The sequence below is a fragment of the Ornithodoros turicata genome, chromosome 1 (genome assembly GCF_037126465.1).
Source record: "Ornithodoros turicata isolate Travis chromosome 1, ASM3712646v1, whole genome shotgun sequence".
Lineage (NCBI taxonomy): Eukaryota > Metazoa > Arthropoda > Arachnida > Ixodida > Argasidae > Ornithodoros > Ornithodoros turicata.
Genome location: NC_088201.1, coordinates 2182554 through 2207786, shown reverse-complemented (window position 1 = coordinate 2207786; position 25233 = coordinate 2182554). Strand labels below are relative to the sequence as shown.

General features: G+C 47.0%; 2 protein-coding genes across 5 annotated transcripts in view; one reads left to right on the top strand and one right to left on the bottom strand.

The window, feature by feature from the left end:
• LOC135377295 (complexin-like) overlaps positions 1-25233 on the bottom strand; it is a 495185-nt gene that overhangs the window by 418486 nt on the left and 51466 nt on the right. The gene's annotated exons all lie outside the window — the stretch shown is intronic.
• Positions 12951-17722, top strand: LOC135377293 (uncharacterized). The gene is made up of 2 exons (XM_064609611.1): positions 12951-13930; positions 14258-17722. Exons 1-2 carry the CDS (start codon positions 13031-13033, stop codon positions 16136-16138), a joined length of 2781 nt encoding a protein of 926 aa, XP_064465681.1. The 5' UTR covers positions 12951-13030; the 3' UTR covers positions 16139-17722.

The following is a 25233-nucleotide window of genomic DNA, read 5'->3' as shown; positions in this document are numbered from 1 at the left end:
TGCCTAAAATCTACAGTCGCAAAATCCCGGCGTTCTGATTGCACACCAGTCAGTGTGACGTCACGCAAGATATACTTCTTAGTATAAGAAGAAAGAAAAAATAAGAATATCCCAGCCAAGTGTGCACGTTGTATCAACAAACGTGACAACTGATTGCAGTGTATTCTCTACGCGAAATCGTAAGTGAAAGTGGCCGAAGCTTTCCAAGTAAAAACACTGAATAAGTGGTTAGATACTTTAGTATTTATTTTGAGTCCGAGGACTTCGAGACCGGCAATATCGCAACCGGGGATTTCGCAAAAATTCCACGCGTACCAAAAGTGGATGTTTCTCAGGGGACATTTTTTCCAGGGGACATTGCTTCCGGGAACATTTTTTCCGGTTCCCGTCGCCAGAACCCGACGGTACGAGTTAAAAAGACGCCGCGGAGGGAAGGGAACATGCTGGCGCCACAAAGATGTTTCAACAAAGGTTTCGCGACAACGCGCGTTCATTGAATGCACGTGGTACAGGCCAGTTTCAAACCTGTTCAAAACTGTGTCCATTGTCTGTAATAAGCTTTCTCGAAACAGTTCGCACCCAAATTTGCAGACCGTCACGGAAAGTGTCTCCCCAGCTGAGTCAGCAAAGCTCCCAAACAGCTGCCGCTTTCCGTGATCGTGATCGCGGGGCTAACGCGACGAAATATATCATTTTCGCGTAAGCTATGATAACGGGCCGGAAATTGAAGCTGATAGTTAAATTTGGCGGTTAAATTAGATTTGCGGATAGTTAAAAAATGATATATACTCATAGAATGAAATAAAAGTAATTTATGAAAAAAGAAAAACCGTCACGAAATCCTCGCTTCATGATGATGATGATGATTGAAAGAAAAAAAATGGGGATTGTAGCCCTCATCACGAGGGCCGGCTACCCCAGATCACCTAAGGAAAGGAATGCCAGACACATCCACCCACACCCACTGGAGATGTCGCGAAGCGGCGACGAACGCCACAGACAGGGTCATAGCCCGTCTAACAGCTTGGTGTCCCTTAAAAACTATGTAACGGCTCGCAAAGCTGGCAGTTGAGTGCTCGGTGACCATGGGCCCAGCACCTTCTGCACTCCGAAGGGTCGATTGTCAACCCGGCCTAACGCGGCTACAAGTCTGTCACGACACTCAGAGTATCTTGGGCACGTAACTATAATATGTTCGACGTCTTCGATTGAGCCACAGACTGGACAATTAGGAGAGTCCGCCTTCCCAAGCCTGTACAGGAGTCTTGCACTGTATGGTACATTGAGCCGGAGCCTGTGAAACAATGACGTAAGCTGCCGTGGCATGGATGTTGGGAGGACCAGGGCTAGTTCGGGGTCAACCCGGCGCAGAAGGGAAGCTTCATCTTTCCAAGCTACAGATTCACGTTGGGGAAATTTTGGTGTCATGGCGGGCCCCCATCGAAAACAGCAACCAATGAAAAGTTTAATTGACAGGTGGCGCTCATTTTTAGGCTCCTCCCAGTGCACGCATAGAGCCCCTAGCGGATCATGCGGGATTCTGCATAGGAGTTGCTGATTTTGACATTGTCGTCCAGTCATCATCATAAAACAAAGTTGTTGTTGTTGACATCGTCGCTATAATCCAGCAGGTCGTGCTTTTGCTCCGCAGAAATGTTGTGAACCTGGTCGAGAACAAAGTCCGATAGCTGGCTCGATACTTTTGAGATGTTTATTCCCATTCTACATTACCATCCCATCCATCGGACTGCCGATTCGGTATTTTGATACCCGCATAGTGCAATGTTTATCGGCAAGCATACTACGGACGTCCTGTACTTACGGCCTTTATAGTATACAGTATACATCGCAATCGGACAACGTAGATTTTAGTCCCACCCACGTGAGTGTGCAGTCAACGATATTTTCATCGCCCCAAATAAGTTTATTTTATTTTATTCTGTGGCTTATTACTCTGAACATCTGAGACATATCCGATTATTGGTAAGACAGCCTTGCGACGGTCGGCTATGACATGACGTGACCAAGAAACTCCCTAATTAAGCGTCATTGTTCTGACGTCTGCTAATCAGAGGATTAGTCTGTGAGGATCTAGGCCATTGGTCGGCTTGAAAGTTGACACGGTATGTCATCAGTTCTTAAGATGGCCACGACTGCCAAGAGGCCTTCTTACCACCTTTTTCGGACATTTCGGATTAATCCTATTAAAGCAAGTAAACACACCCCACTCTTAACATATGTATACTAGCGGGGATAATGTGCGCGTTGTGCATGGCGTAAAAAAAAAATGATAGCTGTGCTCAGAGGTTGGGATTTGAGGCATAGGTCTACGAACATGCTTTTGAATTGCGATATTTTCAACCTTCATAAAACTTTCAATTTTTGTTTATAGATTTTTTTAAAATTCCGCGTTGGCGCCGCGAAGCAACTGTGGCTATGAGCGGCGTACAGACGTGGACAGATGGAGAGAGGACAGCAGGAAGGAGTGAGGGACAGGGGGGTTAGTGTGCGTCCTGGGCCGACTTCAAGGGGAACTGCGCCGACATTCGTCTGGAAAGTCCTGGGGAAAACCCAGGGAAAACCTCAGACAGCACAGCGGGTGACAGGATTCGAACCCGTGTCACCTCCCAGTCTCGGCGTGGAAAGCAGCCACCCTAACCACTACGCCACGGGAGATGGTGTTATAGATTTATAAATGCGCTCTGTGACTCATCCATAATTACACTGCATCTTCACTCTTCCGTATATTCACTCCGAACTGACAATCTTATTCTTAAACTCCCAGCTCCGTTTGCTTTTGCGTTTTATGGTGCTAAAGTTTGGAATTCGCTGCCTTTAATCATACGACAGGCCACGTCAATTCGTTAATTTAAACAGGATGTCAAGCAGTTCGTTTGTGATGGTATATATACTCTTAATTTTTGATCTTGTAATTCTTGAACGGTAGGTCGGAACTGTTTAAAGTTGCTGTTGTTGTTTAGTAATATGGTTGTAGTGCGTGTACAGTAGTGTGTGCTGTTACTCGTAGCTGTTCCTAGCGAGACAATATTATTTTGTTGTACGATGTTTGACTAATGGACTGCACCACGGGCTTGCCCTGCAGACCCAGTTGTTACTTGTTCTTGTTCTTTCTGTTTGTCGTAAAATAATCTGAAACTGAATCGTTGTGGAGTGGAGAAACTGAATCGCTGTTGTTGAATGGAGAACAAGCGCAGAAAGTTGGGCTAGTTGGTGAGACAGCATACTGCAGATGTTGGGACGCGGAAGACAGGGACTGAAGGAAGCACACAAACACAAGCGTCACTCGCAACTAATATGTATTGCAGGCAAAAGAATGCTTTTAAAACACAACCGGTAGGCGACACGTGCCGGGTTATAAGCCTCAAACCGTGCTGATAGACGCACGGCAGCCAGTAGATAGTAAGAACGTAATTAGGTACTTAGGAAGGCAAGTTCTTTATCAGAAAGTGTTAGAGATGGTTGACTGACACACTTGCCTTCCCCCGCCAAAAGTATGCTACTGGCTGCCGTGCGTCTATCAGCACGGTTTGAGGCTTATAACCCGGCACGTGTCGCCTACCGGTTGTGTTTTAAAAGCATCCTTTTGCCTGCAATACATATTAGTTGCGAGTGACGCTTGTGTTTGTGTGCTTCCTTCAGTCCCTGTCTTCCGCGTCCCAACATCTGCAGTATGAATGGAGAACATTCTGCGACACTCCTGTAGGGCACGTTCTCGTCTCCCGTATGCCGACATTGTTAGAAAATTCACACTTCCCGAGTAACTTTTTGTTTCTTACGTTATGTATACATAGGGCTACAGCTCGTCAAGAAGTATCATTTGTCACCTCCTGCGTTTTGCTCAGCGAGGCACGGTGACGACGGAAAGTGGCTGAACCAACCAATAGACATTGTAGCCAATCGAGGTGTTTGTGTGTGTGTGGGGGGGGGGGATATGTTTATTGAAAAAAAAAAAAAAAGAAGAAACGTTAGCGTCAGGCACAGGCCGACTTGCTATTCCTTAAAAATCGAGGGTTAGTTGCGGAGCGTATCGTTTGATTTGTGCTTCTTTACCATCAAGGGCCTCGCGTTGGATCACGGATTTCCTTCGCGGTAGAACCCTGACTGAGAGTCTCTGTCACTCATTGGTTTTATTGTAGATAGCCATTTGTGTTTTCCTAAGTGATCTGGAGTAGCCGGCTCTCGTAATGAGTGCATATTTCTCCATTTCAACTCAACTCAACTCAGAACCCTGTTTATCCGCGCCCGTTCCATCAGACTACGAGGTATACCACACGGAGGTGTGCTTAGCCCATCGGAAGGAAAGTATATTTCTCTATTTATGCTGACGACATCTGCATTTTGGACCACCGGAAAATCTCGCCCAGCCCTTGAGCGACGCCTGTGGTCAACCCTCAACTCCATACACCAATACCTGTTGATGGCAGGCTTAGATATATCTCGTGGGGAGAATACAGACGTTATCGCCTTCACGCGAAAGAACATGCTTCCATATCGTCTTTCTGTGGCTGGACAACAGCTCCAGTACTCCACCTCATGAAAGTTCTTGGGTGTTACGTTGGACTCTCGACTCTCGTGAAGAAGACATATAGCGGGCCCAGAGGCGAAACTCTCCAGGGGGATTGCTGAAGTGCGACACATCGCTGGCTTTAGGTGGGGCTGCGATGCGCTATCTCTCTTGGCTATTCATCGAGCCCTGGTACGTGGTCCGCTCCTGTACGGTCTGTCAGTACTACACGGGATCTCGGCATCCTCCGAGTCTAAAAAGTCTAATCTCTCACCACTGAGGAAAGGGAACCGCGGATGTGTTTAATGCACAGGAGAGCTGCTTTGGAGTCGGTATACCCTGTGCCGGCGGTTCACAGTCTTCCGCATATGTCTCCTAATGAAACACGCATGGTTGTTTCCCTTTTAGTTTCCCTTACATGAAACCAAGCAAAGGTCATGTTGGGAAATGAGCCATTGGTCTCTGATTCTGTTCCTACTAGAGATCGACATAGCCCTCGATCCGGCCCGCCCAGGGAGAAAGAGCGAAGGTAACTTAGGCCATATGGTAACTGTAACTCTCAGTAGCCACACCCTTTTCCTCCCCTACACTCTTTAGCATCGATTAAAGAGTGCATGCAATGTATAGATATGTCTACGGCAGAAATGTGTAGTCGAATAATCGCGGGGGCATACGCGATACCTGGGAGGTAAGGGCTGCTCGTATAGTTGAGGCGCTAAAGAGCAATTCGGACCTGCGGTTGGCCTAGTCTTTCCGTCCGACAGGGACGTCGTTCTAGTTCATACACAGACGATGTCACGTCCGCCAAGGCTCATGCTTACCTCACCAGATATAAACATGTCGATTCGGCTTATCTCTACGAATGGCCGTTGTATATATATGAGCGGGAAACCTTCCTCGAGCGTTCTCTTCATTCCGTTCGCCCTTCGTTCGTCATAAAACTACGAGGTTCTGTTCAAGCAAGTTTTGCCATCGAAACGTACCTCACAGTTTCCGACAAAGCGCTCCAATCTGCCAGGAATTTAAATCCAATTAACTAGCGGCAGAATTATTTCTCAAAGTGCGCCGTGGGAACTTGGCAAGGTGGCCGGGGAAATTTTCCCAACCTCTCTTATTCGACCAAGGAGAGCTTCGCAGGAAATAACCATCCAGAAGTCGCGGGATTTCGAACGCGTTCCTTTTAAGAATGGCAACTCAGTAAAGTAGCGCATTATTTTGAAGAAAAATAAAAGCACCTTTCCTCGCGTGTTATCCGAATTCTCGGGCCATGGTCGGCCTTCTCTTTGGAGCTTCCATCGCTTATATAGAATGGCGCTGAGAGCTACATAAGGGGGAATCACTTCTTCAGAAATCTATGGGTGATATTCGTGAGCACAGGACACGCGAACGCTCTAAACAATCATCTTAAGATTGGTACTGGCGTGTTCTCTTAGCTTTTCTCTAGACCCAACGCTGTCATACCGACTGCCTGCAAAGCTTCCTCGTCCTCTGAAGTCACTCATCCACAGGCTACGTCTGAATGTGGCCTTCACTCCGTCCTATCGATACCAGCTAGGCTGTGAGGCTAGCCCTATGTGCAACGAGTGTGGCGTACTTGCCAACGTTGAGCACATACTCCTCAGCTGCCGGACCTATGTCAACGAGAGGCGTACACTGCAGTCGCAGCTTGCCACCCTTGGCTGCCGCCACTTCAACTTGTCGGCCATCCTCGGCCCTTGGGACACCGCGGCCGTCTCCAGGGCGGCCTTACGTCACGTGGTTGACTTCTTTGAGGCGACAGGCCTAAAGGACTCACTATGACCCCAGCAGCGCCCTCGGACACTCCCACCACCACGATCACGTCCAGCATCGTCATCGCCACTTCGATCATTCCCGTCATCTCTCATCGTCATCACTGATCATTGTCACCACTCATATTAGACCCCTAGCTATGGGGTAGCGTTCCACTCCTAGAGTGGAAAACCTCCCCACTTCATCATCACAATATATATGTTGTTGTTGTTATTCTCTAGTCAATGACGTATTTTTTAGGGGACAAGGTTGAGCCGTTGATTTTTAATAAATAAAAGTTTGGCGCGTCTCGAACATGTGCTGCCATCTCGATAGTGTCGCGCACTAAAATATTTGCGAATTCGGGCTCAATACAAATCGACGGATAGTCCGGGAATTCTACAAAATGTGTCATTGACAAGGACAAAGCTAGGAGAACACGCCAGTACTTCTGCTTTGACGATAATTTACGCCGTTTCTGAGCGCTGTGCGAACAAACGTTCTCTATTGTCTGGCGCAGAAGCGATTCCCCCATAACAGGCGGCAAGCACGACTGATAACCTAAAATTAACGAATTCACTGAAATTTGGGATAGCAGAATTGGAGTTGAAATCCGCACGGACGTTTCGGTGGCCGTGTTTTCCTCGCTTTTCCAGTAAGTATTTCCCTTGTGCTGACACCACCGTGGTCACAAAAGAATCAATTCCCATTTCGAAAGCGACGGCGAGAACAAGACTTGTTTCATGTCCGCCCACAGTGGTGTGACTACAGTGAACCCTCGTTAATATGACCCCCGATAATATGACATACGCGTTTTACGACCATACTCTTGGGGAACAACGCTGTGAAACCCCTGTAAATCACCCCCGTTAATATGACAATTCCGCATTATGACCAAAATTTTCGGGAACGACCATGGTCATAATAACGAGGGTTCACTCTACATGCTGCAGGTGCGGCGACTACCGGCCGGGTATTTCTAAAGGGCAACCTCCATGGAGCGAATGTACAGCGAAAAAGCTGCGAACTTCGCTCAGCGTCGGACGCCCAGCGCGAGGCGTCAAAAATGTGAGCGTCCGCCGCCGATCTGCCCATGCCAGATATTTTCGCCCAGCGTCCGCGATTCCGGAAGCGTCAACTGCAGATGAACCAATCAAAGTGCTCTTCCGCTACGAATCTACGCCAGATCGCCTGCACGTGGTCGTCTGCTCTCGTGATTCATCGTCATCGTCCTCTTCTGGATGCTATCGTCTGCTCGCTGTTTCGCCAACTGCATCGTTAGAACGTGAGGCATTCTCTGCCAAGAAACATGTGTTCCTTTCGCAGTAGCGAATATGGCTTTCGGTACGTTACTGGTCGCATCTTTTCAGACAGTTGTTGGATTTAGTTGCAAAATTTGTGACATTAAATGCACTTTTTCGAGCAACTGATTTCACTAAGCTTTCACCTTATACCCTGGCAACAGCGACATCACAACATGACTTCCCGACGCCGTCCGCTGGTTTTTCGCTCCATGGAGCTGGTGCCGGCGAACAACTGGCGGCGGAACGCGCGTGGCAGTCTGCCGCGCGAACTTCGTTGCAAAAATTCGCTCCATGGAGGTTGCCCTTAAAGGGCACCACCGAAAAACTCCCGACACCCGTTGCCTCCCCGCGGCCTGCTTGCCGGCCCGGTGGAAAAGCAATCAAAGGAGCAGACTATATACGTTCGCCCGCAGCATAACTAATTTTGTTTCATGTTTTCTTTTTAGACGTATGTACTTAAACTTATATGCCTTATACCCCTGTCAGACGACAACCCTTTTTGTGAATTAGCTTTTCCGAAAAAATGAACTTTGACAACCCTGTCCGACGGCTGCGCAGAGGCACTCCCTAAACGGCCGATTTCAAAATCGAAAGGCCTTTCATGTTAACCGACATTTAGAATACAGCCATACAGAATACAGGTTATAATGACGGGGGTTTTAGTGTTCCGCTGATTTCATGAATACATAGCAAAAAATACATGGTTGAAGGTGTATAGCTGAAAAGGCAGCTCTGCCTTTTCAGCTATACACCTTCCGCTGATTTCATGAATACATAGCCAAAAATACACCTTCAGCCATGTATTTTTGGCTATGTATTCATGAAATCAGCGGAACACTAAAACTCCCGCCATTATAACCTGGATTCCGTCTGGCTGTATTCTAAATGTCGGTGCGTTGTACTTACCAGCTCTAGTAAGTACAACCAGACGGAAATATTTTTTTTTCAAATATCGTTGGCTATGTGCCAAGGAACCAGCTTCTTTCTTCACCTGCCAATAATTTATTTATTTATTTATTTATGACAATACCTCACGTGCCCTCGGGGGGCGTTGTGTGAGGGGGAGGTTACATCAGCAAGTATATGATACAGAACACAAGCAATTGAACACTTTGCAAAAAACAAAACAAAAAAACACTTATGTGAAGACGTTATGAAAACATATGCGATGTACGATAATTAATAGGCGAAATGGGACTCCGTGCAGTTCGTGGTGAGTGATGTTGATGTTGATGAAGAATGGATAGATAATTCTCTAAAAAGGATGCGGAGCACACCGGCAGGAACTCTTATTACTGGCTTCAACAAGCGTGGAATTGCCTTCTTCGGTAAACATGACACAATAGCGACGTCGTTGCCATCGAGAAAAAATCTTTAGGAGTATTTGCTGTACCCATGGAAATGAAGCGATGCAAGAGGGCAGTTTAAGCAACCCCTATAAAGGCGACAAGATGTAGAGCCATGCTAATTAATGGCGTGGAACGAGAGTTATTTGCTTAAGTGCATAGAAGCGAGTCAGCTAATGACCGTGCTGAAAAATATAAAGTGTTTCCACGCATTCTCCTTGGTTGATGGACGCGGTGATTGAGGACATATGGCACCTATAACGGTCCTTATTTCTGGTCCTAGGATGGAAAGGTTGCCCGACAGTCAGTCTCAGCAAGTTTCTGGGTCCTTTTTCATGCGTCTCTCTGTCAAGTCGGCCGACGGCCTTTAGGTTCCGTGAACACCGCCGCCTAATACTTTTACAACAGTCTGATAACATCAGCAACCACCAAAGGAGGAGGAGGAGTGTCGTTGGGAGGAACCCGAGAGGTCTGCCTGCCTGATTAGGCGGCATGTTTCTCGGGAAGGGAAAGGTGGTGGAGAGGAGGAGAGGAAAGGGTGAAGTGGAAGACCGAGCGGAATCCGCTCGGGGGGAGGATAGCTGCGTCCATGGGCCGACTTCAGGGGAACTGTGCCGGCATACGCCTATTACACATCTGAGGGAAACCCAGGAAAAACCCCAGACGGCACAGACGGCCCGCGGATTCGAACCGCGGACCTCCCAGTCTCCAAGCCCACGCGTTACCGCTGCGCCACCGGAGCTGGTGCAACCACCAAAAGACTCTGATTTCCTAGCATTTTTCCAGTTCGACCCATAGTGCTGATAGCACTCGGGTTATCGTTCTTCGATCCGGTTTCAACAATTCTAATTCACGTAAACGGGAAGAAAGCCACCTTATCTACCACGTCAACTCGACTCATCCCGGAGGTGAAAGACTCATTTTAGGATTCTAGTTTGTCGGCACGTGTTGTAACATGCCGCAGTCTTACACGGATCTCGTGTAATAACCCTGTCACACGGGCATTTTCGATCCTGCTCGACCGAACCTGCTTGAACCGAATGCAGATCGGATGGTGCTACACGGCCGCTTCCAAGCAGGATCGAACTTTGATCATCCTTGACTCAAGACAGTTCCCATAACAGGATTGAGAATTTCAAGACGGCTCGACGGCCGCCATTTGCATCCTCGACCCCGGTGAACTGTCGTAACTTAAGACGGACATGCGCGCGAAGCTACAAATGATGCTTACATCGGTATACGATAAATTACCACTAATATCGCTGTTATATAGGAAAATGCGAAATTAATGAGTTCCGTTTATTCATTTGCACAGGTCAACCATTCAATGCGCATTGAAAGTGGCCGTGTAGCAGCGTCAAAACTCGAGCGTGCTCGGGAAGTTCGATGCAGATCGGATTCGAGAAGGATCGAAATGCCCGTGTGACAGGGGTATTAGCCCCCTAGCGGGCTGGGCGATATATACAACATGTTTCCCGACTTCGCCCACATTCCGTCCCTCTAATCTGAAGAAGAGCTTTCGCTCGAAACGTCACCCCCCATTTCTTTGCTCCCCTCTTCGGTACACCAGTTCCCCACTTTTTTTCTCCGACAGTCTTTAGGTCCACATCAGGGGGTCGTTGTGGCGACATCGTTAAAGGAGCAGTGAATCAAGCAGACTATCAGGGGCGCCAAATAACTTTGGTGTCTCGTAAGTGAGAAACTGGCAACCGCACTGAACCATGCGCGGTGTGTGGGAGGAGCTCTCGCTGAAAGTGCTACAGACGACGCACGGACCAAAGACTTTCCTTTAACTGGGAAGGGCACAACGATATTGTCCCCACAAGTATCCTTAGACAAGGGACAAAGATGAAAACGTTGTCTTTGTCCCTTGTCTTAGGTTGAGCTGCTACTTATGTTTCAAAGTCACCAACTCCCTCAGGTATTATGCTGGATGCGATAGGATCGTGTTTCTGGACAAAAATATGTTGCTTAACCAAATAACCGTTACCGTTAATACCGTTAATTACCGTTGGGTTCCATTCTTGGCCCCTTTCTCTTTCTTGTTTACATTAACGATCTGCCAGATTATTTAAACTCTACCAGCTTTCTCTACGCTGACGACACGAACATATTTGTGGAAGGTGAAACGCTTACTTCACTCTCCCATAAAGCGAACCCTGTCCTTGGTAAACTTCATCACTGGTTGTTATCAAACAGATTAGCTGCCAATCTCGATAAGTCATATATAAGTCAATCTCGATAAGTAACGGGAGGCGCACGCCTTTTCTGTGACAATTATGAACAACATAAGTGTCACAGAAAAAACGTACGCCTCCCGTTTTCAACAAATCAGGGCGGATAACGATATCATTCGAGATTATGGTTGACTAGAAGCGTGCTATGCGGTGAAGTTCATTTTTAAGAGTGTTTAAAAAGGAAAAGAAATCTAGTCCGTCAACTAACATAGGCCGTTGGAGATAAGAAGAAATACTACAGCGCCACCATGCGCAATCAGAGGGGGAGCGCACTTTCTGCTGCAGCGTAGTGTCATGCGGCCAGTCTAACAACCAATACGGAAGCAGAGTGAGTATGATGGATTGCATTATCTGGCGCAGGGAGAGAACGTGACCTTTCTGCGGTGCAGTAATATTTTGAGAGCCGACGGACTAGATTTCTTTTCCTTCTCAAGTTGAACACCCCTACTACCCGTGGGGAGGCGGTCTATGCACTGTAAACTGAAAAACACCCTTATGGGTGTAAATGGCTTGTCCCATAACTCACACCACTTTTTACACCGTATGGTCTGGAACACCCCTGTTAGAGGGTGTATTCTGTGTAAAACACCTTTTGAAAGCGTGCTTTTCCTTGAAAATGACTTCTTTTGCACCCCTTAAGCACCCTTTTAGAATGGTGTAAGATTGTTAAACACCCTCCTAAAAGGGTGTATAAAAGGTGCAAAAGACGGCATTTTCAGGGAAAACCACCATTTCAAAGGGTGTTTTACACAGAATACACCCTCTAAAAAGGGCGTTCCAGACCATACGGTGTAAAAAGTGGTGTGAGTTATAGGACAAGCCATTTACACCCATAAGGGTGTTTTTCAGTTTACAATGTGCCTTTATCCTCTCTCATGCCCAGGGTTAAACTGTCGCAGGGTATTCGAAACGATGACGTCATTCTTCGGGAAGACGTAGCGAATGTTGTTGTTGCCAGCACAGCTCGTGGGAAGCTTTTATTTATCTACGTGTATTAAGAGGACATACCACCCCCTGTTTTCTATGTGAACTTTGCATAGGTTTTGTGGCTGAACTACGAGACAGATCGTATTGCGGAAACCTTCATTGGAAAGGTGACGTCAAGATCTCTTAACTCTGGGAACTGAAATATCGCTCTAGCGTTGTAATTTTTTTTTACGGACCCCTGAAGGTGGGAACCCCTCTGTTTTCTATGTGAACTTTGCATAGGTTTTGTGGCTGAACTACGAGACAGATCGGAATGCGGAAACTTTCATCGGAAAGGTGACGTCAAGACATCTTAACTCTGGGAACTGAAATATCGCTCTAGCGTTGTAATTTTTTTTTTTAAAAGAAAAAGAAATGAATTTTGTCGCTACAGCTTCAAAAAATCCAAATAAATAAATGAAAGCAAATAAAAACAATCCGCTTCTGAGGTTAACCGGGGACATGTTTCAGGATTCAAATGACGCGTTTTTTGTGTGTTTTTAGCATTCTGTTTTTCCGAAAAAGAATTAAAAGTGAGTACAGGCATGCATCCAAGGCGTTTACCACTGATTCCGGAAGGTGGCGCCGTCCGCTCGCAGCGCCCGAACGTAGTCCGCTCGTAACCATCCGCGTATTGCGCAGCAGCTGATCGGCGTCCGTGGTTTCGGCGGTTCGTCCTGAAGTGACCAATTCGTGGCTAAGTTACGCGTTTTTTTCACTTTCTTGTCCTGTTCATTTGCTCTCTGTCCTTGTGTGTTTTCTGCGTGTTCATAGTATTTACCCATTATGGCTCGAAGTCACGTCTACGGACAACGGAAACGTAAGAAGAAGGACTTTGCGAATTTACGTGGTAGAGGCAGGCATGTGACGGAGCCTGCGGATATGAGAGATTTTGGTAATGCAGGATGCTCCAGCCGTGCTGTTCCCAGTGATCGTTGCACTTCGACGACTCCACATCGCGCAGATACCCTTGTAGGCTCAACCTTTGGTGGTAGTGTTGTTCCTCAAACTGTAACTGATGCCGGTCGGAATGCTTGTTTCGCTTCGAGCACAAGCGAAATTCGTCCTTCAAATTCGTCATTTGCTGATTCAGCTGAGGTAGATAATGTAGTCCCCTGCAGTTCAGGTTGTGACGAGCTTGCCGGTTCCAGAGCAAGTCCCGTTCCAATCACTGCCGCTGTTACACCCAGTCGATCTTCATCTTTCGATACTGGCAATGTTCACCAGACACAGAGTCAGCGCACAAGCAGTGTGAATGGTCGGCGTATAGTGGAGATTGATCACTTCTTCTCGTCTTTGCAAAGTTTGTCGGTACATAGTCCGTTTGGTTGCGGCCTGGCTGACATGGAAATTGTATCAGAACATCGGCGAGGTCTGTGTAGCTCTTTCAGTTTGAAGTGCAGGATGTGTCTGAGGAAAGATGTAGTCACAACAGAGGCACCAGTTGATCAACTTGTTCAACAACGCATGGACGTCAATTCCTCAGCAGTGAACGGTATCGTGTCTATAGGTTCTGGTTTCTCAGGCCTTCGCGAGCTCCTAGGTGCTCTGGACATACCCGGCATGGCTGGTAGCACGTACAGTAAGTATCAGGATATTGTTGCTAAAGGAATCGACGAAACAGCTTGGGAAGAAATAAGAAAAGCAGGCATTGAGGAAGCTCGGTTAGCTAGGGAGGCTGGGGACGTCGATGCTGACGGTTTTCCTATAATTACGGTCGTTGCCGATGGTGCTTGGTGCAAACGTTCATACAAGAACAAGTACGACGCTCTTTCTGGCTTGGTAAGTAAAAATTTTTATCTACACTTAATAAAGGTGCCCGAAAAAGGAGGATTTATCTTGCACACCGCTTGGCAGACGGGATATACAGGAAGTCTGTGCCCACCATTTGTGGAAAGAACACTATGAGCATTTATTTGGAGGAAAAAGTTGACCCCTCTGGTGCTATTAGTGGCACTGCTGTCTTTTGGTAAACACACTTTCTAGTGTGGTATACATCCTGTGGCATTAATTCGTATGATACGCGTACAAATGCATAATTCCTCGAAACATTGTCATTGGGGGTAGAGTTTTGTGGAATACAATCCTGACATTTTTTCGTTTTTGCAGGCTGTAATTGTTGGGTACCGCACAAAGAAAGTACTGTTCCTAGGCGTCCGGAACAAATTTTGTACACTGTGCGCAAGTTCCAAGGCAGGGTCGAGCCCAAAAAAGCATCTGTGCTTCAAGAACTGGGACAGCAGCTCTACCAGTATGGAGAAGGATATCGTCGTTGAAGGCTTCAGGCGCAGCATTGAGTTGCACGGGGTAAAGTACGTGCAGTTGATCGCTGACGGTGATTCGAGCACATACAAGTCAATTCTTGAAGCTGCACCGTACCAGCATCAGGTAGTTCAGAAGGTAGAATGTCGCAACCACCTTCTTCGAAACTATGTAAGTCGTCTTCGAGATGTTGCTTTGGCAAAGAGAACAACCCCCATTCCGCCATCGTTGAAGAAGCTACTTCTGGATAATGCTGTTCGACTAAGAGTTGGAGTTGCTAGGGCTATTCACTATCGCAAAGAGCAGGCCGAGTTCAGCAAACAAGATCAGATTCGGAACCTGGTGGCTGATATCCGTAATGGGCCACTCCATGTGTTCGGCGACCACGCAAAATGTGCGGGTTACTTTTGCAGTGGTCCAAAAGAAGGGGAAGTCAATCACGTCCCAGAGCTCAGGAAATGCGGACTTTTCAATGAAATCCTTGTAGCGATGAGTCGTTTGGCAAACAATGGTAGCAGCTTGATCCTTGACGTTAACAATAATGCTGCAGAACATTTCAATTCTCTCGTTGCAAAGTTTTCTGGCGGTAAAAGAATAAACTTTTCCCAGAGGGGATCATTCGGAATGCGGGCTTCAGGAGCTGTCGTGTCTTTCAACTCTAAGCAGTACCATCGTGCTCTACATAAGGCAGTGTACAACACCAGCCCTGGGAAGTATGCAAAAATTATGCTGAAGCGTAAAGCAGCTGTTCGTGCTGCTTGCATAAGGCATCGGAGTTCTGGGGCTGCTCGCTGTAAGCGTTCACTTGAAGGTGCGCCTTGCAAGCGTGCTTCCAGCGACAACCACTATGGTTCCATAGTGGATGCTCCAGACATGAACCACGATGACTATGTTGAAGCTGCTGCGGCGTACAAGGATTCCCTTGTGCTCTCCCAACCAGATGCAGAGCAGCTCGAGGCTGATACTCGAGGTCAAGAAGGGAGAACTTTGTGGATGCAGGAGAGGCGAAAGCGACTCACCGCTTCTAATTTTGGCAAGGTATGCAAGATGCGAGATGCAACGAGCAGTGCAAGTACTGTTCGTTCCTTGCTCTATGGTCATTTTGACACTGAGGCTCTCCGATATGGTCGCGACACTGAGCCCATTGCAATTGCTAAGCTGCAGGATGAGTTAGGGGTGACTGTTTCACCATGCGGCCTTGTTGTTGATCAGGAGTTTGCATACCTTGCTGCAACACCTGATGGGCTTGTCGGTGATGACACTGTCGTGGAAGTGAAGTGCCCTTATTCGGCTCGGCCCCTTACCCCTGTGGAGGGAGTGCGGGCAAAAAAAATCACCTTTTGCACTATTGATAACTCTGGTAATATTTCGTTGAAGGAAAACCATGACTACCACTATCAGGTGCAGGGACAGCTCCACATCACTCGACGTCAGTTTTGTCTTTTTGTGGTATATTCTGGCGAGGAAATTTTTGTCCAGAAGATCGAGAGAAATGATGGCTTCTGTAGCAAAATGATTGGCCACCTTCAACTGTTCTACTCGCATAGCCTTCTACCGGAGTTGGTTGACCCTCGTCAGTCCCGTGGGCTGCAGCTCAGAGATAACAAGAAGAGTGACCATCAGGTTGCCTCGCTCTGTGATGCCGCCAAAACAACTTCCAATCAGGGCGATTCATCCAGAAAGAGACGGAAGACTGGTAAAGATAACTCACCTGCCGCTGTTCTGTAATTATGGCTAGACTGTGGATTTACGTGTCATTTAGTTTGTGCGGCTCCACCTTTGCCAAGTGTTTTAATGCATATTCATCCATTTTGCTTCATAATTTACTGAATGTTTTTCCATATACATGTCTTCGACTTTGGCTCAGGCTGCATATCTTCACGTTTGTGTTTCATATTTAAGTTACCTTTTTCCATTTTTACTGTGCATATCTGTGCATGTTTTTCAATTTTCCTAAATATTTATATTAATATATTTCTATGTATAAATCCACAGACTAGTCGTGCGATGCTTGTCATATTTTAAACATGGCGTAAGAGTGTGAAATCTGAATCCAGCCATCAGCACGTGAGGATCTAAGTATGAGAATGGTGCACAATCTCCCAACCGTAGAACCGTCTTCCCCGGCATTGTTGAAACACGTCCACACGTTGATGCTATATGTGTGAGGCCATCATGGTATTCTACCTTGGCTTGAGTGTATGAAGATATAGCAAAGCTGTCCCCAAACCGTCGTTCTTCCCAGGCATGGTTGAAACACGTCCACACGTTGATGCTACATGTGTGAGGCCATCATGGTATTCTGCCTTGGCTTGAGTTTATGAAGATATAGCAAAGCTGTCCCCAAACCGTCGTTCTTCCCAGGCATGGTTGAAACACGTCCACACGTTGATGCTATATGTGTGAGGCCATCACGGTATTCTACCTTTGCTTGAGTGTATGAAAATTGTGGAAAGAAACATGAATGGTATTCCTAGCACTTTTGAAGCTCCACCAGCCTGTTCAGATGTCGACATCCTGAGTATGAATCCATTTTGATATTTTGACAAGGTCGGTAAGTATCATTGTGCAGAGCTGTCTCCCAACTGTCGCCAGTTCCCCGCATTGTTGAGCACGAGCAACATCCCAACATGTCGCTCTGCGTTACGTCCTCTTGCCATCTTGCCTTTACTTGGGTGTCATTTCAACATATGAAAATTGTATTTTCAGATTCAGGTATCCAGTACTACTGCAAATATGATGGCCAGACGCCCAAAGGTCAAACTTCCTAAGTGTTACTGTCTTTACCTGTCATTTGAAAATTTCCTACTCTCTCCCTGATTATGAAGCACCTGCCCTTGCCAGTGTTGTACCTGGTTCAGCATTATGTGGCCAATGATGAATGGTGCCCTGTTGGACATTTTTTTTCCATAAACACACACTCTGAGGCTTTAGCTGCCAACTGACAAGCATGGCAAAAGCAACTATCAGTTGCTACTTCATTGCTCAAAAAGGAAACTCGTTGCTGAGTAACACGTTCCAAGTTTTTACTATTCCCATATTATGAACCTGGCTCTGTCCACCAGGATGCTATATGTTGATGCCGTATGTGCGAGACCTTCATGTCAAAGTGCGCCTACATGCAGCGGACTGTATGGTACTTCATTATGTGTGTATGCCACATCGCCAATGATGAAATGTGCTGTTGGATACTGTATCCACGAATGAACATTCTGAGGCTACAAGCATGAGCTGATACGCATAAGTAATGCAGAAAACGTGACGATGTATACATGCTGCGTTCTTCAATAAAATATCTCCAATCTACCAATAGTGAACACGTGCTACTGATTTCTTTTTAATCTTTCGGGTGCTGGCTGTCTAGGATTTTCTGCTTGCAGTAATCTGTAAACCAGTGGTTACTAACAATGGCTATTGGTCACCTTGACCAGATTTCATCTGAAGAAAAACTTGAGACCGGGGGAACACTGCAAACACATCTGTACGGACCACAATACGAATTTGAGGAGAAATACATTTTTTCTCTTGAAAAGCTTGCTATGAAGCATAATATATTTTATTAACCAAAATATATTGCACGAGTTGCACCCGTAGGAAAATACCCAGCCATCTCATTCAGGCTACAGTGGGCATCAGTGACTCGCACTCATAGTGGCAAGCAATGCAGTAGTCTTTCAATTTCAAATTTCACACGCATTATCATGCACCACCTCGCTGTGTTTAGAGTTTCTGCTCCAGGAAATATCACGGGGAGGGGGGCATATGTGCCCTGGACCAACTTCTAAGGAAACTACTGGTCTCAGGGTGCCTAGGGTAACGAGCAGACAGCCCAGCCGGAAGCTGGCAGACGGCATGAAGCCATTACAAAATTTCCATCGGAATGATGATAGTTGTTTACAAAATTTTATCGGGCAGGTCTTGTGTATGATGTGGGCCATTTGTACACTAATCATGGGACAAAGTATGCGATGGCAGGAGGAACAGGTTAGAAAAAGCTTTGACTACGTTGCTGCTGCTGACAGAAGTGAGCATAGGATTGGGGATCAGATGACGTGGTTGTTATAATACAGCAGGTAACAGTGGTAACATCGTTCTGTGTCGTCATGACATGGCGGCTAAAATGGTGAGCGTTCACCACGGTGAGCGCACAGGCCTGCATGCACTCGTGGGGTGTCCCTTAGCACGACACTCTTCACACGACTCCATTGGCTTGAGTACGATGCCACGACGCGGACCCGGTGCTTTCAGCCATGGTCCGTAGCGTTTCACGAGGGCTGTGCGGAGGATGCCTGCTAGGCACGATAACCCCCGTCCCGTCGAAATGTGATAGCCATCCCGTGAAAGCATCCCCTCTTTCACCTCCTTGTTCCTGGTAAAGACCTTGTGCTGGAAAAGATATTTGAACATATATACGGTATGTTTTTGCAAACAGCACTTCACAAAGACAGCAATACAAATAAACCGGAATTCCTGGTAGGCATGTGCCAGTACTTCGTACGCATTTTATTTTCGGAAAAATTGCGCGATAAAAAGCAACTGGAAACTAGCTTTGTGATACTTGAATTACAAACAGGTACCGCATCAAGACCATCAACTGTTTGTAATTCAAGCACCACAAAGGTAGCCCCAGTTACTTTTTGTCGCACTGTTTTTCCAAAATTAACGAGCATTATAAAATACCTGCCATGACCACCAGGAAGTTCCAGAGTTAGCGTTCGAGAAGCGACTACTCACGTCAGTGCTCAACACCGTAGCGTCACCGGCACGGACAGCTGGAATCGTGCGCAGCATCGCGTTATATCCCTGAATTGTGCCAGAAAGTTCAGGCCGCCTTGTCTGTGGCATCAGCTTATACAGGAATATATGCTCCGCGTAGCCTTTCGCCACCTCAACGGTATCCTGTGAAAGAAGACCATTCATGGAAATGAATCTTCCCTGGCGTGTCAGAGGAAATGGGTTTTAGCAGCACAGAGATTGAAATCGTTGCAATCTGTACTTACTGAGACTTCCCGCAAAACAGCTGCGGCACTCTTCCCATCCTGGATATCGTTGCCACCGATATACATGACGATCCAGTCTACTGCTAGGTGCAGTCGATGGATTTTTTCTCTCAGACGGGCCGCTGTAGCTCCGGGATAGCTAAAAGTGACGATTTCCACGTCAGAGTCTACGAACAGCCTGTCGCGCGTCATAAACTTCAGCTGGCTACTGCCAACCAACGCGCCTTTCATCGTTTACGTTTCTCTGGGATCACAATGCGTTGTGCGGCGAACTGCAAAGTCAGTTGATCTCCGAAGAAGCTGCAAGGGAGAACCATGCGTGCGTCTGTGGCGTGCGCGAGACGCAGTTGGCGCCGTTGCGTAGTCCTCCTCTCCACAGCTGTCTGGTCGTCTGCTCGCTGAGGTCGACGTGACCACCTAGCCTTTGGCAGCCCGCTCGTGCAGACGCGGATGTTATGTGACGGGGCCCACACAACAAACCCATCGCATGCAAAAATATAAATAAAATCAAATGCGTTTGTGGTGTTTTGCACATTGGTTTAGGGCCTTATGGACCAGCAAAACCAAATATAGTGGGATGACCGTGAGGGTGGGGACGTTTGCCACAAGATTTCGCGGCACGCTACCCAAACCCGGATTTATTTGTCATGAGCATTCTGCATGTATTCCTAAGAATCCTTCGCTGTAGTGGGACGATCATATGTTTAAACACTAAAAACAACAAATTATTTATCGAGCGGTCAAAAGCTTCCTTTTATGAACTGTATATGCACCGCGGAAAGGATGGAAATTCGCCTGCGATCTCTGACGGTGAAAATGAAATCATAGTTCGATTGCCGCGGAAATAAACACTTTCTTTTATTTTTGAATCGGATAGTCCGCAATTGATGCAAACTACACTATGATAAACAGTCGCGTCCGAAATATCGAATATTCAGACAAACAATTCAACACGTCAGCCTGAACAGACTGGAAGACAGGTTGCTTTATCTTGGAATTATGAAATTTTTATCGTGGTTGAGGAAGGCCCGGCTAGCATTAAACCCCATAAAAAAGTAACAACAATACAGTGAAGGAAGTAACAAATCGATACCTGCCGTCTGCACGCACACTGTATCACGAAATTGGTCAAATCCGGCGGCCATTTACTCAAAATCGCCGCCAAAATTTTGGCACGATTTTCGGGTATGTTATGGAGCTATCCTTCCCGAGAACACAGAAAGAAAATTGGAATGGACAAATGGGACTGGCCATCGGGCCCGCTGCGAGCCTGGGGAACACTTAGAGCAGAGGTGGGTTTGGATAGGGCCTCAGTATAGAAATATTGGTGTATGGGCAGGGCACGGGCCTAAAAATCCGGCCCATGCAGTGCTCTACCCCTTCTCAAGAGGCAACTACAGTGCCAAAATGCGCATGACCTGTGCATACGTGCACTGTTTGGTTTGTTTGATAGCTGAAGAAACTCGGGACGGGGGACAAGACAGCCGTTTCTATAGAAAAGCGCTATCACGCATTTTGTTTTCCCAAATGTTCGCGTAAGCCAGACGGACACTTGGTAGTTCGACGAAATGGGCACTTGGACCGTATGACGTGCAACCCATTATTTGAGGGTGAAATCCATACCCGACCCCTAAATCCTCTGACAAGACCCGCCACCCGCGCTCTACCAGAAAATGAAATCCACACCCAACCGGACCCGACCAGCAGGGGCTGCGGCGCCTTTGTTTACTTATTATTTGGTATGATCTTTTCTCTTCGTTGTTGTTGCTGTAGCCGTTGCTTGTTCGTGGCCGACCCGCCAGCAGTGCTTGTGCCAAAAACGCTGCCCGCAACAGTCTCGCTACCCGCGCGGGTGTCAATAATATCACCCGCAACCGACCCGCTACCCGCGGGAAACTCCAAACCGGGATCCGCACCGCAGGATAGAGCGTGTCGTGCAGAACCCTGCCTGCACTACGCCTGAAAACTCCGCACTTCGGCTTTCCTCTTGATCAGCGTCTCACTCTGCTTCACGGAGAGAGCGGTGTCGTGTGTACGCGGTTGCTCCTCTCTGGCTTTGTTGAAGGACGCTCCTTCTGCTGTTCAAACGCGCCCACCATGCCTGTGGGCCCCAACGTGTGTGAGTGCATGTGTGTGGAATTTTGAGTAGCAAGCCGTAGCCATCTGGCTGACATCTCCTAACCCCTATGTAGAAGAAGAACCGAGACCCGACACAAACATTCAGCTGTCGAGTCTCATGAAGTCTGTTGACGTACATGCCGCACCATGTGTTGTCGAATCCGAACCTGGCACGGGCACGTGCGAAAAACGTAAAGCCCGGCCCGACAAGGCCCGCGCAATGCTCTAAAGGGGAGTGCGAAACCCTATCGAAATTTGCTAGCAGTCCTGTGCGAGCGCACCGGCCTTGAGTTCTACTATGAAATAATGGGAGCGCTTTCACGACACCAATCGACAGCAACGAACGTCATGGTTCAACAGCGTAAGTGTCACTGGCAAGAAAAGCAGGGATGTTTTGCAACGGGATGTTGCAGTGTCATATGACCGTCGACAACCCCGCGTCCTTTCTGGATACTGCTGCCTCTGACAAAAATCGCTATTCAGCTCAACTGGAGTCCCCCGATACTCTCAGGGACACGTGATCCTGTGACACCACGAAAACTGAAAACTACGATTACTATATCACGAATAGACACCTCCACGGACAGTCTCTGCGTATCGGGTGAAAAGCTTTAGCCCGCTGCTACCGATCAGAGCAATCTTCATCCACGAGAAAGCGAGGTGGTAACGGCGGTACGCGACAGTCACACGGCATGTTCGAGAAATGCCAGTAAAACGTAAACAGCAAACGCGAGACAACGAAATCCACCGCGCAAAAGCAAATCGGGGAAAGGAGAAAATCTAAAAATAAAGGAAACACAACCCAGCTCATAGGTCTCCGCCTGTCACGTGGGCTTGTCGTGTCCTCCAATCAGAGACGCGATGGACTTCTTACAAAGTCGGAGGAGTGAGGGCCCTCCTCACTCCTCCGACTTGTGGCGCCATCTATCGCAGAAAAAAGTTCATTTTTGAGTTGAGACGTATGTGATATGTCCTCTTAAAGGAGCTATGAACAGTATCATTCGAGCCCGCCGACTGTGTCGACTCCAAACAGCGATTTCAACGTGTTGTCTGTGACACCCTTTGTATAGGTGAATTTGATAGGTGCATATCTTCAGCACATATAGCACGCTCTTAGCCAACCATCTTCCCGAATGACAACGTTCTCGCCCACGATTTGTTGATAACGAGAGGCGGAGCCTATTGTGTATCTATTATGTGCGGCTACAAAATGGGCTACGCCTCCCGTTTTCAACAAATCTGTGACGAGAAGCACACTCTTAAAAATGAACTTCACCACATAGCACGCTCCTAGCCAACCATCATACCGAATGACAACGTTCTCGCCCCTAATTTGTTGAAAACGGGAGGAGGAGCCTATTTTGTGCCGTGCATAATGAGCACAAAATAGGCTCCTCCTCCCGTTTTCAACAAATCAGAGGCGAGAACGTTGTCATTCGGAGTGATGGTTGGCTAGGAGCGTGCTATGTGGTGAAGTTCATTTCTAAGAGTGCACGAGTGTAAAGCAGAACGTTATGTGTACCTCCGCGTTGGCGTCTCATTGGGTGCTACCATTCTTCGGATGACGTAACGATGGATAGAGGCATCTGGACGGCGGTGCATCTACTCGGCCGAATACGAAAGAGAGTGCGTTTTTTGTATTAACGCTGCACAAGTTACGAAGGAGAAGAATTGAACAATAGATTGTAAACAGAATTACGGGGCGTAGAATAACAATAGTACATCTATTCCACCCGTAACTAAATACATGCAGATAGGAGTTCTTACCTCCTTTCAGAGCAAGAGACTGCATTTGAAACGGGTATGTGTTCTGAGCCCCATTAAAGAGCCCTTGACAGTTGAATAGCGAGAGACCGGAAATCTGAGGGTATGGATTCGCATCCCGCTGCCTTTTCTTCAAATGTCATTATTCAATTCAAGTATGCAACTGGCGTTGGGTTCGTCATTCTCTATTTAATTGCCTCATCCACTACTCAGTGCTTGACAGCAATAAAAGGCACTTGTCGGCTCCGGAATGTCCTTATGACTGCCAGTAAAAGATGGCAATGAGATGGAGTTCTAATAAAGCCTACCTGTCATCTCTACCGAAGAGATGCTCCATTACACGGTCGGGAACTTATCCCCCTGTCAAGATGGAATGTACTGCCAAAGGCGGTTGCGCAGTACCCAATTTTTACGTTATAAAGTGAACCCTGGTTAATATGACTACCACCGTTCCCGCAGATTTTGGTCATAAAGCGAATTGTCATACTAATGAGAAACGCACAATGCGCTGATCTCAGAGTCCGCGTCGTTCGGGCCATTCTTAGGTGCACAACAGCAGCAGCACGGTGTGACCTGGTGTCGTGGTCACTGCTGTTTTAAGCACTACAGTGCTTTGGCAGTCCGAAAAGCGCTATATGAGTAATTCCGAGGTCCACAACATCAGGAGTCATCCCAAACCTACTTCAACACGTGTCGCCCTCTCCCTGAGGTGCGTGTGTAGCCTCTCCCTTGGGGCTACCCTGCGGGTCATGTGACGTGGTCATAATAACGAGAAGATAATACAGTGAACCCTCGTTAATATGACCCCCGATAATCTGACATAAGCTTTTACGACCATACTCTTGGGGAACAATGCAGTGAAACCTCTACAACAACAACAACAACATAGATGAATGGATGATGATGATGTGAAACCTCTACAAATCCCCCCGTTAATATGACAATCCCGCATTATGACCAAAATTTTCGGGAACGACCATAGTCATAATAACGAGGGTTCACTGTACCTGTGTTTCACCCTACTTGTGACAAAAATCTCAGTCATAGTCGGATAAGCGGATTGTCATACTAACGAGATGGATTTACATGGCGGCCGCACGGTTCCCACGAAAAACGCTCGTAAAGCGAGTATGTCATATTATCGGGGGTCATATTAACGAGGGTTCACTGTTACTTATACGTGTTACTGCAATATATTACGTTATGTTATTACCATGCTACGTTAATTTCTTCCCAAGTAACTGGAAATAAAAGGAAGGAGACGAGTCGATTTTAAGAGGAAGCCACTGATCATCATTCTCCCCATTTCATCGCCGTTTCGTCAATGCCGTTCCATCCAACTGCAATGTACCCACAGTTATCATTCCAGATTTGTTCTGGATGCTTTACCGAATTCGAAATAGAAATAGAAAGAAAAAAAATGGAAACGTAGCTCGCACTGGTGCGACTTTACCCAATTGGTACAAATACCTCAATTATTTTTTTTATTAAATTCAATCGAGGAGTGAAGTACTTCTCATAAAAAAAAACAAAAAAAACTGGAACATTGATTCTTGCACAGAAGGGGTCACTCCAGGCTGCAATAAAAGTGGACATTTGTCAATACCTACTGCGTGCAATCAATTATCTGAAAGGGATAATTGAAGGCGTTTGTCGTTCAGACTGGCGGTAATGTCCGTGACAGGGAAATCGCGAGTGTGCTTTTTCGTCACGCTATGTTCATTGTCACAGAAAGGAGGTATATAGTGTGTAGGAGGATGTTGCCATATTTGGCGACCACACACTCTTAAAAATGAACTTCACCACATAGCACGCTCCTAGCCAACCACCATCCCGAATGACAACGTTCTCGGCCCTGATTTGTTGAAAACGGGAGGAGGAGCCTATTTTGTGCCGTGCATAATGGGCACAAAATAGGCTCCTCCTCCCGTTTTCAACAAA

Coding starts and splice junctions, on each gene's coding strand:
- LOC135377293 (XM_064609611.1), top strand. CDS start 13,031: ATGAGAGATTTTGGTAATGCAGGATGCTCCAGCCGTGCTGTTCCCAGT. Junction 13,931..14,257: donor ACGACGCTCTTTCTGGCTTG/GTAAGTAAAAAT, acceptor TCGTTTTTGCAG/GCTGTAATTGTTGGGTACCG.